The sequence below is a fragment of the Canis lupus genome, chromosome 30, assembly GCF_011100685.1.
Source record: "Canis lupus familiaris isolate Mischka breed German Shepherd chromosome 30, alternate assembly UU_Cfam_GSD_1.0, whole genome shotgun sequence".
Lineage (NCBI taxonomy): Eukaryota > Metazoa > Chordata > Mammalia > Carnivora > Canidae > Canis > Canis lupus.
In genome coordinates, this window is record NC_049251.1 from 8,310,813 (window position 1) to 8,326,779 (window position 15,967).

Consider the following 15,967-nt stretch of genomic DNA (forward strand, 5'->3'; position numbering starts at 1 on the left):
TGTAAGGTGAGGGAAAGAGCAGCACTTGCTTCATAGCATTAGGGTAAAATGAAGTAACATTGACTATTATGAACTTAGTGTGGTGCTTGGCAAATTGTTGATACCCAGTAAATGTACCTTTTATTACTATCTGACCTTAGGCTGGACCTATTTGTATTTCCCTAATGCAGGTGATCTGGGGTGGAGCCTTATGCACAAGGCAGGGCAGTTCCCTAGCTGGGATCCCTTTTCCCAGGGTGGAAACCTTTTGTCCATGGCTCACCTCTGGCATCTTCCCTTCTCGGACCTAGCCTGCAGGGCAGCACCCGTGGCTGGCAGAGCCACTTCCCTCTGCAGGTTCTGGGCAGAAATGGGACCAGGGAGCAGTTGGAAGTTATTTTGGTTTTGTTTGTTTGCTTGTTTAAAAACATCAACATTTATTTAACATAAAAAAGAAATGAGATATGAACATTTATATTTAAACAATAGTAAGTAACCTTTAACACATGTGCTCATTGTATAATATATACACAATGAACATAATTACATTTGTACAAAAACTAAGTACTGGATTTGAAAATCTGGCAAGATGGCAGAAGAATAGGGTCCCCAAGTCACCTGTCCCCACCAACTTACCTAGATAACTTTCAAATCATCCTGAAAACCTACAAATTCAGCCTGAGATTTAAAGAGAGAACAGCTGGAATGCTACAGTGAGAAGAGTTTGTGCTTCTATCAAGTTAGGAAGATGGATGGATGGATGGATGGATGGATGGATAAATAAATAAATAAATAAATAAATAAATAAATAAATAAATAAATAAATAAGCAAGCAAACATCCAAGGGAGGCAGGGCCCACGAGGAGCTGGGCTAAGGCCGCGGTGAGAGCCCCCAGGACAGGAAAGCCCAGGCCGGGAGAAGCAGGAGCTTTACCAATCCTCCCGGACGGAAAGACGCTCGCAGGGAGCTCAGGCAGGATCCCAGGAGGGGCAGGGGAGCCTCCAGGTTCCCAGGGTCACTAACAGAGGAGGTGCGCCCCAGGGGAGAGCACACTACACCCCGCGGGCCGAGCTCGGTAAAGGGCTGGAGTGTGCGCCCAGCGGGGCCCCGGGAGCAGCTCAGGCGACTGCTCAGGAGGCAGCTCCGCGCGGAGGGGGCTGCGCGGCCCCGGGAGCGCGATTCCAGCGGCGCAGGCCCCGGAGCCCAGGGTGCGGGGGACACAGCCCAGGATCCTGTGCTCCCCTCGGACAGGACAGGCGGAGGCCAGGAGGGCACAGGACAGCAAGAACTCTCCTGCCCCCAGGCGGCCCCGAGCTGTGCAGATCAGCGCCGCGCCCGGAGCATCCAGGCCAGTGCGGATCCGGAGCTGCGGTAGTTACTGCAGGAGCTGACTCCAGGGCTGGAGAGCTGGCCGCCGCCACTGTTGTTCCTCCCTGTGTCACCGTGTGCCTGGGACAGAGCGGGGACGCCAGGGAGCAGGGGCCTCACAGGATAAACAACTCTCACTGAGCCAAGCACCTGGCAGGGGGCGGGGCAGCTCCCCCAGGTGCACACACCTGAGAATCAGCACAGCAGCCCCTCCCTCAGAAGACCAGCTGGAAGGACAGGGAAAGAGCAAGCTCTACACCTAGCAGCAGTGCTGGAAAACTCCAGGGGAAGTCTAGGGACTTATAGTATATAGAATCAGAGGATACCCCTCCTTTTTTTTTTTTTTTGTTATGTTTTTGTTTTGTTTTTTGTTTTTGTTTTTTGTTCGTTTTCCCCTTCCCCCCCCCTTTTATTTCCTTCCTTTTTCCAGCACAACTTGTTTTTAGCCACTCTGCACTGAGCAAAATGACTAGAAAGAACTCACCAGAAAAGAAAGAATCAGAAATAGTACTCTCTCCCACAGAATTACAGAATTTGGATTACAATTCAATGTCAGAAAGTCAATTCAGAAGCACAATTATAAAGCTACAGGTGGCTCTGGAAAAAGCATAAAGGATTTGAGAGACTTCATGATTGCAGAATTTAGATCTGATCAGGCTGAAATAAAAAATCAATTAAATGAGATGCAATCCAAACTGGAGGACCTAACGATGAGGGTTAATGAGGTAGAAGAACGAGTGAGTGACATAGAAGACAAGTTGATGGCAAGGAAGGAAGCTGAGGAAAAAAGAGAAAAACAATTAAAAGATCATGAGGAAAGGTTAAGGGAAATAAATGACAGCCTTAGAAGGAAAAATCTACATTTAATTGGGGTGCAAGAGGGCGCCGAAAAGGACAGAGGACCAGAAAGTGTATTTGAACAAATCGTAGCTAAGAACTTCCCTAACTTGGGGAGGGAAACAGGCATTCAGATCCAGGAGATAGAGAGATCCCCCCCTAAAATCAATAAAAACCTCTCAACACCCTGACATTTCATAGTGAAACTTGCAAATTCCAAGGATAAAGAGAAGATCCTTAAAGCAGCAAGAGACAAGAGATCCCTAACCTTTATGGGGAGAAGTATTAGGTTAACAGCAGACCTCTGCACAGAGACCTGGCAGGCCAGAAAGGGCTGGCAGGATATATGCAGGGTCCTAAATGAGAAGAACCTGCATCCAAGGATACTCTATCCAGCAAGGCTCTCATTCAGAATGGAAGGAGAGATAAAGAGCTTCCAAGATAGGCAGAAACTGAAAGAATATGTGACCCCCAAACCAGCTCTGCAAGAAATATTAAGGGGGACTCTGGATTTGAAAATCTGCTTATTGCTGTACCCATCTATCCCAATCAAAGTATAAGCCCAGTACATCAAAATACCTACATTTTAAACTGTATTTTTAAGAAAAAGTAAGCCGTAACATTTGTGTTTAAGCTGACAAGAGTGTGGCAGTAACTGCTGACATTGCAATCTGACTGAGAAATAATCATAGCAGAAAACAGGACATACTTCACTTAGCAATAATAAAATGGCACATTTTAAATATATATATATATATATATATATATAATTTTTACAAATCAAGTGTGAAACAAAGCATTACAGTGGCCAAAATGGGAAGGAAAACAAGCTTCATTGGAAATAATAACTAAATTTATGTACTGAAAAACCAAAAAGAAATATAAATCCACCTAAACTTTAGAAACATCAAAATCTAAAAATCAGCAACTAAGTAAGCTCTGGCTGTAGATCACACATTAAAAAAGCACCTTTAGGGCGGCCTGGGTGGCTCAGCGGTTTAGTGCCGCCTTCAGCCCAGGACCTGGTCCTGGAGACCTGGGATCTAGTACCATGCATTCAGGCTCCCTCCATGGAGCCTGCTTCTCTCTCTGCCTGTGTCTCTGCGTCTCTCTCTCTCTCTTTCTATCTCTCATGAATAAATAAATAAAATCTTAAAAAAAAAAAGCACCTTTACTTATGTATTCTGAAATCATAGCAGCAAGCTGGTGTCAGAACAACAAACTTGAGATTACAGAGTGTACATATGAGCCATTAAAGCTGTTTGGAATAAATATTTTTTAGAAGTGATAAAATGATGCTCGGAGGCCTAAAGCGTTAGAACTATGAATTTCATAGATGTAAAATATACTGTACAATATCTTCTCACATTGCTGAAGGTTTGTGTCCTTAGCTTTGAATGGTTTCAACAGAAGTTAGTATAGTTTTTCTGAGACTACACACACATGAAATGGGATCCTTCTGTGAGCTGTGGTTGAGTGGCTGGAACTAGCAATGCCAAGGACTCAGGAGATGGGGACAGACTTTTCACTGCCATCATTTGACTTCCTCTAGAAGCTTCAGGAGTTTGTTGATAAGAAACAATAGTGAAAGAAAGAAAGAAGAAAGAAAGAAAGAAAGAAAGAAAGAAAGAAAGAAAGAAAGAAAGAAAGAAAGAAAGAAAAGAAAAGAAACGAAACAAACAATAGTTTCAGGCAGCCCGGGTGGCTCAGCAGTGGCTCAGCAGTTTAGTGCTGCCTTCAACCCGGGTCATGACTTTCGACTGGGGGCATGATCCTGGAGATCCAGGATTGAGTCCCACATTGGAATCCCTGTGTGGAGCCTGCTTCTCCCTCTGCCTGTGTCTCTGTCTCTCTCTCAGGAATAAATAAATAAAATATTTAAAAAAAATAGTTTCGTCCTGCTCATGAATATTGTCCTTTTCTTTTCGAATATTGTCCTTCATATTTTCTTCAGGGTGGCTTTCTGCTTTATGATTTATGATCTGTGTCTCATCCTGAGGGCTGTATGAAACATCCTCAGGCATTTTCTGTTTTCCTCTTTATCCATCATTTCTTCTGAACTTACTCCATTTGGTTCAGGTTTCAAGAGTGCTTTGGAAAAAAATGTCCTCAGTTTAACTCTTTGCTGAAATCTGTATTTTGAGGTTCAGCTTCTTTTAGTCGAACAATTTCTGCTGCAGGAGTTTCGTGGTTCAGCTTTACAACATTTTCTTTAAAAAAAAAAAAAGATTTTATTTATTTATTCATGAGAGATACAGAGAGGGAGAGAGGCAGGGACCCTTAGGCAGGACTTGATCCAGGGACTCCAGGATCACGCCCTGGGCGAAGGCGGTGCTAAACTGCTAAGCCACCAGGGACCCTCTACATCATTTTCTCTAACCATGGTATCCAATTCCTTAATGTTATCATCTCTTCTTCGAGGCTGGGTAGTCATGAATGGATTATCCCTTAAACCTGAAGGGCTTTGTAAGGGTGACTGGTCTAAAGCAGTAGATTTAACCCTTTTTTCTCTTCCCTCAAGCACGCTTGTTGATGTCTCCTTATTCTTTCCATTTGCTCTTCCATAGTCATCCTAGGCTGGGTACTTTCAGCCAAACAGAGGTGGTTCACTGCACTTCTTGGTCTTTCTGTTCTTGAATCCCTCATCTTCTTAGCTTTCCCTAAGGTTACATAGGAGGCTCTTGTCGAAGATTCAGGTGTTGGTGATTTTGTTCTGGGAGGGACTACTCCAACAGGAAAGTGGGAACCTTACTGAGCCATCCAGGTGCCCCTCTGAGACTTTTTTTTAAAAGAGTTTATTTATTTATTCATAAGAGATACAGGAAAACAAGCAGAGACATAGGCAGAGAGAGAAGCAGGCTCTATGCAGGGAGCCTGATGTGGGACTCGATCCCGGGACTCCAGGGATCATGCCTTGGGCGTAAGGCAGATGCTCAACCACTGAGCCACCCAGGTGTCCCCTACTCTGATCGAAAGTTATTTTGGATGCCATAAATTGTTGCCTCCTCCCAGGCCAAGGCCACTCCAGGTCCAGAAAGCCCTCGATGGAGGCTGGTGAGCGTTCAGTCCTCTGTGCCTGCTTGGCAAGGAAGTTCAGCTTGAGTAGTGCGACCACACAATATACAGTGCAAAGCTGGACACTTTTGAGAGCAAAGGAGGAGTTTTTAGTCATTAGGCACAGGCTGTCGGTTAAAGCTAAGATGGCAGAAACCCTGGCCAGTAGCTTTCCACTTTAACAAGGTAGAGTCCATAGGCCCCAGAAGGGAACATACTCGGTCTGGGTGACCTAGGCAGGTGGAAGAGGGAAACTGAAACACAGTCACACTGGCTTTGGACTCCTCACCAACCTTCAAGATCACTTGTCCCTCATTCCTGCAGGCTTTCCAGGTATTTGCTCCTCTGTGCTCCCACAGCGGTATGGCCATGTCCCTGGGTAAGCCTCACCAGGGCTGAGACTTTTGTCTGTCTTTTTGTCTGTCAGGCCCCCAGAGCCTGGAACAGTGCCTGGCAGAGAGTGTGCACTCACTTGTGAAAGAGTGAGCTTCTGAACAAATCCATCCACTGCTTTTCTAGCATTATCTACTGGTTCATTGTCCCTGCAGATTTATGACCTTCAAGGGCGGTATTGTACTTAATCTGTGACTCCAGCACCTAGCCCAAGGCAAGGCACAAAGTAGGTGCTCAAAGCTGTTTTGGATGAGTGAATGTACGTGAATGGAAGCAGTCCCACACCCCGGGGCTGTGCTTGGCGTTTTCGGCCATTCCTTCGCCAGTGTGGAGCCGGTCAGAGGCAGGTTAGGTAGCACTTGCCTTGCGTTGGCCAAGTCCACCAGCTCTGTCACTTCCGGAAAGCTGGTGGGCCCCTCTATGTGGGAGAGGAGAGGCCAGAGCTGCTTGCCTTTGTCTTGTGACGGTAGGATCAAGACAGGGATTAGATTGAGGGGCGGGAGGATCTCCTGAGGACCCGGGGCAGCGGCCTGTTCGGAGAGGTCGGAGCGGGAGCCGGACGAGGAGGCTGAGGGTGCGAGGGAGGAAAGCCTGGGCATGCAGGGAGCCGGAGACCGGCCCGGAGGCTGGGGCTGGACGGCGCTGAGCCGGTAAGGGAAGAGCCTAAAAAAGCCGGGATTGCCTCCTCGCGTCAAAGCTCGGAACTGCACCAGGGTCCTATACCGAAGGGCCGGGGTTCCGCGGGGCCAGCCCGGCCCCCAGCAGGCCTGCCCCTCTGACGCGTCCGGGGCTCCGCCTCCAGCCGAGAGCTCCCGCAGCACTTCCGGCTCCCGCCCTCAGGGGCTGACCCGGCCCAGGCCCTGCCCCGCCCCCGCCTTGGCCCCGCCCCCGCCTTGGCCCCGCCCCCGCCTTGGCCCCGCCTCCTCTCCCGTCGCCCTCCCCGCCTCCTAGCGGCCGGCCGCGATTCGTTCCTACGCGAGCAGACGTGGGGTTCTGAGAACCCGGAAGTTACGTTATAGGCGCGCGTCCCGGGGGCGGGAGTCAGCTGAGCTGCCGGGGCGAGGTTGGGATCTTCTGGAAGCGGCTGAAGGGAGCCAGTGATCTTTCAGGGGGCGGGAGCGGGGTGCAGGACTGCGCCAGATTCAGGGGGTGGGCTCCCCGGGCTTCTCGCTCTATAAGGCGAGAGCGAGAAAATCCTCGGGAATTTTAAGAGGAGGAGTGGGCGGCGGATTGCCAAGATCTGTCAGGTTCTTGTCGCGGTTGGGGAGACGTAGTTTCCAATCCAGGGCGACGGGGATCCCTGGGGGAAGCCCTGTTGTAGTCCCTGGGCCCGGGACGGAGGGCCCAGAGGCCGGGCACCATGGCGTCCATCCTGGATGAATACGAGGACTCCCTGTCCCGCTCAGCCGTCTTGCAGCCGGGCTGCCCCAGCGTGGGCATCCCCCACTCGGGTAAGGGAGTGAAGGGTGCCGCTCACCCTATCCGCTCACCTGGCACCTTCGGGGGACGATCAGGGGAGTAACTCCAAGAGGTCCGGTTCATCGCCCGGAGGTGCAAGTCCAGGTCTAGGCCCCTGATTCTCCTCAGGCTCTCTCGGCCCCCAGCTGGTGGATGGTCGAAGTTTGAAAAGAGCAGCAAGAGCAGCCTCGTGATCTACGCCCTGCCACTAGGGTCCTGAGAGGAAACTGGGACCTAGATAAGGAAGTGACTTGTCTACAGAGCCACTGTTGAGAGAACTGAGACTAGGCTTCAGGCGGCAGCCAGAGCTTATGCTTTTCCTACCAGGCCCCATCTGGAGGTGGGAGGAAGAGAGTGGTCAAAGAAAATGGTGGAAGGGGAATGTTGTAGGGGAAGGAAGGCTGGTTCTAGAGGGAATTTCGTCACTGAACGGGGAAAAATGAAGTTATTTTAGGCCTTTGCTAGATCTGGGTGCGGCCTGGTGTTGAGGGGAAATTTTTGTAGAAAGTAGGACAGAGTGAGCAGAGGAGTCTGAAGTGCTGGGATATTTTGTGCAATGGTAAAAACATGAGAGCAAAAGCTAGAGAGAAAGAAGCTGCAGTTTGATTGGAACTGTTCCCCAGGGCTCCCTCTGCCTTCATTCTTCTGGAGACTCAGAGCATTACTGCATGGGCAGGGAGGAGGGGAGAGAGTGGATCTAGAATACTTCAGTTGAGCTGGGATTGCTGGGCCCAAGATTGACAAGGGGAAACATCCAACCCTTCCCCCTCGGTACCATTGGGAGCAGGTACATGACAGTGCAGCAGCAGGCCTGTGGTTCAAAGAATCCACCCCTCAGGGCTGTCATTATGTGTGAAAAGAGCCCAGGATCCCTATTGTTGAGGTGATTAGCAGACTACTTGATATATTGATAATTAAACTTTTAACCAAGGGCTTGAGGTTAGGAATATGTTGGGAAGGTGGGGTGGAAACTTTTTTTGTTGCCTCTCCTTGTCCTTCCTCCATGTTTTCCATAGCTAAGCTTTAATTCCCTCCTTTCCTGTAGGGTATGTGAATGCCCAGCTAGAGAAGGAAGTGCCCATCTTCACGAAGCAGCGCATTGACTTTACCCCTTCTGAGCGTATTACCAGTCTTGTCGTCTCTTGTAATCAGCTCTGCATGAGCCTGGGCAAGGACACACTACTCCGGTAAGTGAGAGCCCAAAAGGTTTAGGAGTAGGGAGTAGATTAGTGGTCACTGACTGGGGCCTTTCTTTCACTGCAGATGAAAGGTGTCTGGGAATTTTCCAGAAATATCCATTCCCAAAGAGAATTAATATAGTTAAATCAGGTAGACCTGGATCAGATCCCAGATTTCCACTTACCAGCAAGTCATCCCCAGTCTCTCTAAATGTGTCCCTTCATCTGTTAAAGATAGTACCAACTCACAAATTAGTCATATTGATCAGGGGAACTGTCTAGAGTCCTAAAGTAAATCCACTATAAATGGAAATAATATATCTCAATAAAACTGGAAATAAATACATACATACATACGTTAAGTGGAAATAATATATAACAAAGGTGTCAGCAAGCAAAATCGTTTATCCAGAATAACTATCTGGGATAAAACAGAACTAAGCTTCTATATCACAAAAATAAGTTCCAGGTAGAATAATGATTTAAATATAAAAAATACACTGAATGTCAAAAGAATATTTAATGGGAGCACCTGGGTGGTTCAGTCAGTAAAGTGTTTGACTCCTGATTTGGGCTCAGGTCATGATTTTGGGGTTGTGAGATTAAGTTTCACATCGAGCTCTGTGCTGGGCATGGAGCTTGCTTGAGAGTCCCTCTTTCTCTTCCCTCCCTTTTCAAAAAAATTAAAATATAAAATAAAAAAAAATAAGAGAGGGGTGTCTAAGTGGCTCGGTTGGTTAGGCATCTGATTCTTGATTTCAGTTCAGGTCATGATCTCAGGATTATGAGATCAAGTCCTGCATTGGACTGAGCACAAAGCTTGCTTAAGACTCTCTTCTCCCTCTCCCTCTGTCCCTCCCCATACCCCCTTCCACTCGTGGACTCGAGTGTGCACACTCTCTCTCTTTCTCTCTCTAAAATTAGTTAAGTAAATAAATAATGATAAACTTATAAGAAAAAGCATTTGAATCAGGTCACGGTCAAAGATGGTGGAAAAAATGATGTTTCTCCACGTGATTAAGGATTTACATCCCTATTCCTTAAAAAAAACCCTTACAAATTAATAAGAAAAAGACACTTCAGGAGAAAAGGGAGGGCAAAGAATATAAACCAGCAATTTACAAAAGAAGAACTGTGCCTTTCTAGTAAACATCTAAAAATATTTTCAGCCTTTGGGTTGTACAGTACCATGTTTTTAACCTATCAGATTGACAAAAATTAGAAACAGTAACATACAGTGCTGGTGAAGACACACAAAGGAGGACTCTCACATGCTGCTGGTGACAGTGTAAATTGCCACCATGTTTTTGGAAAAGTAATCTGGCAGCATTATTTGTAGTAGGAAAAACTGGACTCAAACTGAATGCCCATCAACAGGAAAAAGGTAAAATTATGGTTGAGCCATAAAGGGGAAAATTATGCAGTTTTTGAAATAGTGAGTTAGAGCTGTATCTGTTGACACAGTAGAATGTTCATGAAATATCATCAAGTGAGAATAGGAAGTTATAAATTTTTTTTTAAATGCTGAGTATCTTTTTTTTTTTTTTAAGATTTTATTTATTTATTCATGAGAGACACGCAGAGAGGCAGAGACACAGGCACAGTCTCAATCGAGTGATGTGGGACTTGATCCTGGGACTCCGAGATCACGCCCTGGGCCAAAGGCAGATGCCCAACCACTGCGCCACCCAGGCGTCCCAGCAAGTTGTAAATTAATATGTATATATACAGACACAACATGAAGAATTTTTTGTTAAAACATAAAAACTGAGGAAACAACTATGTTGTAAGCATGGAGAAAGACATTAAAACCAATTTTGTCTATGGAGAATGGCAGGTTTTAGAAGAAATCACTATACATCTTTGATTGTTTAGAATGAGCATATAATTTGAAAAGAATTTAATAAGGGAAATATAACTTACAGGAACACTTGTCAGGGTTATCATGAAGATTTTTTTTGTTTTAAGATTTTATTTAAGAGAGAGGGAGCAAGCATGAGGGTGGGGGAGAGCAGAGAGAGAGAGAGAAAAAGAGGCAGATTCTCTGGATATGGGGCTCCAAGCTCGATCCCAGGACCCTGAGATCATGACCTGAGCCAAAGGCAGACACTTAATCGACTGAGCCAACCGGGTTATCCCCATGGTTATCCTGAAGATTAATGGAGCTCTACTAGGTTAAGCTCTTGGCATGGTGCTTGGTATATAGAAACCGCTCAGTAATTGTTAGCAATCTGGTTGCCTGTCTTCCCAGACGTACTGCAGATCTACTAAGAAGAGGAAAAGACTTGTGTTTAGTGACTTCTCAAAATGAAACGGAAGAATTCTCAGGGTGGAGGGTTCTTAAGTAGGACCCTGTATGTATTTCAGAGTTCCCTTGGGATTGTATGCAGAATTTTTTTTTTTTTTTGTATGCAGAATTTTATGTGCGAATATAGATTTCAGGGCAGAAGGACTGTGGCTTTCATCAGTTATAAAGAGGTTTGTGATTTTGTGATTCCAAAAAATGATCTGTCCTTCTCTGGAGTGATGCTGTGATTCTTGTCTCAACAGCATTGACTTGGGCAAGGCAAACGAACCCAACCACGTGGAGCTGGGGCGCAAGGATGATGCCAAGGTTCACAAGATGTTTCTGGACCACACTGGTAAATGGTGGTGGAGGTCTGAGGTTGGAGGGCGAGTGGAGCAGAGGGTAGGTCACTGCCTGAGCAGGTGGGATCTGAGAGTGGTAAAGGCAAGGAGGAGGCTGAGGGTGGGAATGGCAGTGTTCTGTAAGGTGCCATCCTCTCCCCCACTCCAGGCTCTCACCTGCTGATTGCTCTGAGCAGCACTGAGGTCCTCTATGTGAACCGTAACGGACAGAAGGTACGGCCACTGGCACGGTGGAAGGGGCAGCTGGTGGAGAGTGTGGGCTGGAACAAGGCACTGGGCAGTGAGAGCAGCACAGGCCCCATCCTGGTCGGCACTGCCCAAGGCCAGATCTTCGAAGCAGAGCTCTCTGCCAGTGAGGGTGGGCTCTTCGGCCCTGCCCCGGATCTCTACTTCCGCCCATTGTATGTTCTGAATGAAGAAGGGGGTCCAGCACCTGTGTGCTCCCTTGAGGCCGAGCGAGGCCCTGATGGACGTGGCTTCGTGATCGCCACCACCCGGCAGCGCCTCTTCCAGTTCATAGGCCGAGCAGCTGAGGGAACTGAGGCCCAGGGCTTCTCGGGGCTCTTTGCTGCCTACGCTGACCACCCACCCCCATTCCGTGAGTTCCCCAGCAGTCTGGGCTACAGTGAGTTGGCCTTCTATACCCCCAAACTGCGTTCTGCACCTCGGGCCTTTGCCTGGATGATGGGGGACGGCGTGTTGTATGGAGCATTGGACTGTGGGCGCCCCGATTCCCTGCTGAGCGAGGAGCGTGTCTGGGAGTACCCAGAGGGGGTAGGTCCTGGGGCCAGCCCACCCCTGGCCATCGTCCTGACCCAGTTCCACTTCCTGCTGCTGCTGGTTGACCGAGTGGAGGCAGTGTGCACCCTGACGGGGCAGGTGGTGCTGCGGGATCACTTCCTGGAGAAGTTTGGGCCACTGAAGCACATGGTGAAGGACTCTTCCACAGGCCACCTGTGGGCCTACACTGAGCGAGCCGTCTTCCGCTACCACGTACAGCGGGAGGCCCGAGATGTCTGGCGCACCTACCTGGACATGAACCGCTTCGACCTGGCCAAAGAGTATTGCCGAGAGCGGCCTGACTGCCTGGACACTGTCCTGGCCCGAGAGGCCGATTTCTGTTTTCGTCAACGCCGTTACCTGGAGAGCGCCCGCTGCTATGCCCTGACTCAGAGCTACTTTGAGGAAATCGCCCTCAAGTTCTTGGAGGCCCGACAGGAGGAGGCTCTAGCTGAGTTCCTACAGCGAAAACTGGCCAGTTTGAAGCCTGCTGAGCGAACCCAGGCCACACTGCTTACCACCTGGCTGACAGAGCTTTACCTGAGCCGGCTAGGAGCACTACAGGGTGATCCTGAGGCCCTGAACTTATACCGGGAAACACGGGAGCGCTTCCGGTCCTTCCTCAGCAGTCCCCGCCACAAAGAGTGGCTCTTTGCCAGCCGGGCCTCCATCCACGAACTGCTGGCCAGCCATGGGGACACGGAACATATGGTGTACTTTGCCGTGATCATGCAGGACTATGAGCGGGTGGTGGCATACCATTGCCAGCACGAGGCCTATGAGGAAGCCCTGGCTGTGCTTGCTCGCCACCGTGACCCCCAGCTCTTCTATAAGTTCTCACCCATCCTCATCCGTCACATTCCTCGCCAGCTGGTAGATGCTTGGATTGAGCTGGGCAGCCGCCTGGACGCCCGGCAGCTCATCCCTGCCCTGGTGAACTACAGCCAGGGTGGTGAGGCCCAGCAGGTGAGCCAGGCCATCCGCTACATGGAGTTCTGCGTGAATGTGCTGGGCGAGACTGAGCAGGCTATTCACAATTACCTGCTGTCGCTCTATGCCCGAGGCCAGCCTGCCTCACTGCTGGCCTACCTTGAGCAGGCAGGGGCCAGCCCACACCGTGTGCATTACGACCTCAAGTATGCGCTGCGGCTTTGTGCTGAGCACGGCCACCACCGTGCTTGTGTCCACGTCTACAAGGTCCTAGAGCTGTATGAGGAGGCCGTGGACTTGGCCCTGCAGGTGAGCCAATGAGTTTTGACCCCTCCAGCACAGGGGCCTGGAGAGCAGTCTCATCAGATGCTGAGGGTTTGGAGTGGGGGGCTGTGGCTAGAGGGTGCTGGCTACTCTTGTGGAAAGGTGCTATAGTATAGAGTTTAAGAACGTGGACTCTGAGGCCAGCGTTTGAAGTCTGGTTCTGCCACTTAATAAGCTGTATGACCTCAGGCTGATTTCCAACCCTCTCTTTGCCTCAGATCATTCAGCCACAAATGGGATAATATTCTAGTACTTCCCTTCTAGGGTTGATGAGCATAGTGTATACGGAAAGTGCTCAGAACAGTGCCTGCCCTGCTGGTAAGTTCTACACATGTGCTAGCGCTAGTAATTGCGTTACAGTCACAACTGCCAGCGGGGAGAGTGCTGAGTTACATTTTTCAATCATGAGTTATCACGTGCCTTTGGATAATATGAAATGCTTAGTGAAAATGCAAATTCCTGGGTCTGAATCCAGGACTTGCTGTATTAGAAAGTTGAAGGTGGGGCCCAAAAATCTGTATTTTGAATATGCTTCCTAAATTATTTTTATTTTATTTATTTATTTATTTATTTATTTATTTATTTATTTATAATTATTTTTTTTTCTTCATTTATTTATGATAGTCACACAGAGAGAGAGAAAGAGAGGCAGAGACACAAGCAGAGGGAGAAGCAGGCTCCATGCACCGGGAGCCCGATGTGGGATTCGATCCCGGGTCTCCAGGATCGCGCCCTGGGCCAAAGGCAGGCGCCAAACCGCTGCGCCAACCAGGGATCCCCCTAAATGATTTTTAAATTTGCAAAAAATCAGGGGTGCCTGAGTGGCTCAGTCAGCTGTCTTCAGCTCAGGCTATGATCCCGGGGTGTTGGGATCGAGCCTCAGATCAGGCTCCTGCTCAGCGGGGAGTCTACCTCTCCATCTCCCTCTGCCTCTCACCCCTACCCCCACCCATGCTCTTTCTCACTCGCTCTCTCTCAAATAATAAAATCTTTAAATAAATAAAATAAATTTGCCCAAATCAAAGCCCCCTCATCGTAGGTAGCTTGTACAAAGCTTTGACAGGGCCAGGCCTGTGATTGAGACAGGTTCCTTTCTGGACCCCCAGAAGCCCCCACATTTCTTGCTGCCTAGAATGTTGGGAATCCTTCCTTGGGACCTCTCCTGGGGCCCAGGTTCCCCCTGGGCGTCTGTGTCTCCCACAGTCTGTTCCAAGGGGGCAAGGGTCTTGACCCTACCCCTCACGGTCTCCCCACAGGTGGATGTGGACCTGGCCAAACAGTGTGCCGACTTGCCTGAGGAGGACGAGGAACTGCGTAAGAAACTGTGGCTGAAGATCGCTCGGCACGTGGTGCAAGAGGAGGAAGACGTGCAGACAGCCATGGCCTGCCTGGCCAGCTGCCCCCTGCTCAAGATTGAGGATGTGCTGCCCTTCTTTCCTGACTTCGTCACCATCGACCACTTCAAGGAGGCGATCTGCAGCTCGCTCAGGGCCTACAACCACCACATCCAAGAGCTGCAGCGGGAGATGGAGGAGGCCACAGCCAGTGCCCAGCGCATCCGGCGAGACCTACAGGAACTGCGGGGCCGGTACGGGGCAGTGGAGCCCCAGGACAAGTGCGCCACCTGCGACTTCCCCCTGCTCAACCGGCCTTTTTACCTTTTCCTCTGTGGCCACATGTTCCATGCTGACTGCCTGCTGCAGGCTGTGCGGCCGGGCCTGCCCGCCTACAAGCAGGCCCGGCTGGAGGAGCTGCAGCGGAAGCTGGGAGCTGCCCCGGCCCCTACCAAGGGCTCCGCCCGTGCCAAGGAGGCCGAGGCAGGGGCAGCCACAGCAGGGCCCAGTCGGGAGCAGCTTAAGGCTGACCTGGATGAACTGGTGGCGGCTGAGTGCGTGTACTGTGGGGAGCTGATGATCCGCTCCATTGACCGGCCCTTCATTGACCCCCAGCGCTATGAGGAGGAGCACCTCAGTTGGCTGTAGGAGGGTGTGGCCCTGCTGGGTGGGCAAGCGGCGGGGGGCACTCGCCCCTCTGGGGAAGGCCACGCGGGGGTCTGTGCTCAGTCGTTGAGACTGCTGGGCTGTGACAGCATCAGGGAGAGTGGGAGTAGCTGTTGCTGTAAGGTGCCATCCGTGAGTGTGTTCTGCCACTGTCCTGTCCGCGCTCTTCTTCAGAGCTGCTCTAGAGCTGCTGTTATGCCAAGCCGTCTGCCTGCCTCCCAGTAGAGGGCCTTAGTCTAGAGAGGTCAGAATTCTGACCCCATCACTGTCCCCCCTCCATCTAACAGGCCTCTTTTCCTTTTTACTTTCCACAGGCATCCTGTTCACTTCTATAGTGAGACTAGCATTCTTTCTTTTCACTTCATGGCCCTTCTCTCTCAGAGGAAGGCCTCTCCCATATCTGCCCCTAGGTCCCAGAAACCGAAAGACAGCCCCTCCAAGCCCTGGACGTAGAGGATGGGAAAGGTGATGCCAGTGGTGGGTGCCTCTCGTGTACACCTTCTGGGGCTCTGGTGTGTGGGGGTGCCCTGGGGAAGAGGGCCTCATGGAGGCCAGTGGGAGAGGGTGATGGGGTTGGGGAGCATTAAACTGCCTGCACTGCACTGGGGGCTCTGGACTTGATGGCTTTGTGTTGATGCTGGTCTGAGAAGTGTGTGAGTCATTTCCAGGGGGTTACCACAGGGAGGCTGCTGGGACCCTGAACGCTTTCCAGCCGTGGCCTTCACTCCCTCACCTGGAGATGTGACCAATTGATTTTGCTATTCTTGTGATTTGCTCACTCCCTTGTCCCTCCTCCATCCTCTCTGCCTCCAGGCTTCAGCTGGGACCCAAGGCCCCCCATCCTCTCAGAGCAAGAACTGTTCTCTATTTGGCCGGCAGGTGGTGCTGCTCCCCACAGAATCCTTCACAGGCAACTGGGGGACACTGATTTCTTGTCACCTTCTCCACTGCTGCTTCCTCGGTCTGTTCCTCCCTAGCATGTTCTGAGAGTCTATACTGCCTAACCATGAATCTAA

General features: G+C 50.0%; 1 protein-coding gene across 2 annotated transcripts; it reads left to right on the plus strand.

Moving 5' to 3' along the window:
• Nucleotides 1–6,657: 6,657 nt before the first annotated feature.
• Nucleotides 6,658–15,553, plus strand: VPS18 (VPS18 core subunit of CORVET and HOPS complexes). Of its 2 annotated transcripts, none has more exons than XM_038580087.1 (5): nucleotides 6,658–7,083; nucleotides 8,136–8,277; nucleotides 10,819–10,910; nucleotides 11,066–12,936; nucleotides 14,208–15,553. In XM_038580087.1, exons 1-5 carry the CDS (start codon nucleotides 6,993–6,995, stop codon nucleotides 14,931–14,933), a joined length of 2,922 nt encoding a protein of 973 aa, XP_038436015.1. In that variant the 5' UTR covers nucleotides 6,658–6,992; the 3' UTR covers nucleotides 14,934–15,553. The 2 variants fall into 2 exon arrangements, with proteins under 2 accessions (XP_038436015.1, XP_038436016.1); XM_038580088.1 differs by lacking the exon at nucleotides 6,658–7,083 and adding an exon at nucleotides 7,287–7,430.
• Nucleotides 15,554–15,967: the final 414 nt, after the last annotated feature.

Bases quoted from the DNA above. Each gene is read 5' to 3' on its own strand.
- VPS18 (XM_038580087.1), top strand. From the start codon at position 6,993: ATGGCGTCCATCCTGGATGAATACGAGGACTCCCTGTCCCGCTCAGCC. The intron at 7,084-8,135 runs GTAAGGGAGTGA...CCTTTCCTGTAG, and splicing joins CGTGGGCATCCCCCACTCGG to GGTATGTGAATGCCCAGCTA. The intron at 10,911-11,065 runs GTAAATGGTGGT...CCCCCACTCCAG, and splicing joins GATGTTTCTGGACCACACTG to GCTCTCACCTGCTGATTGCT.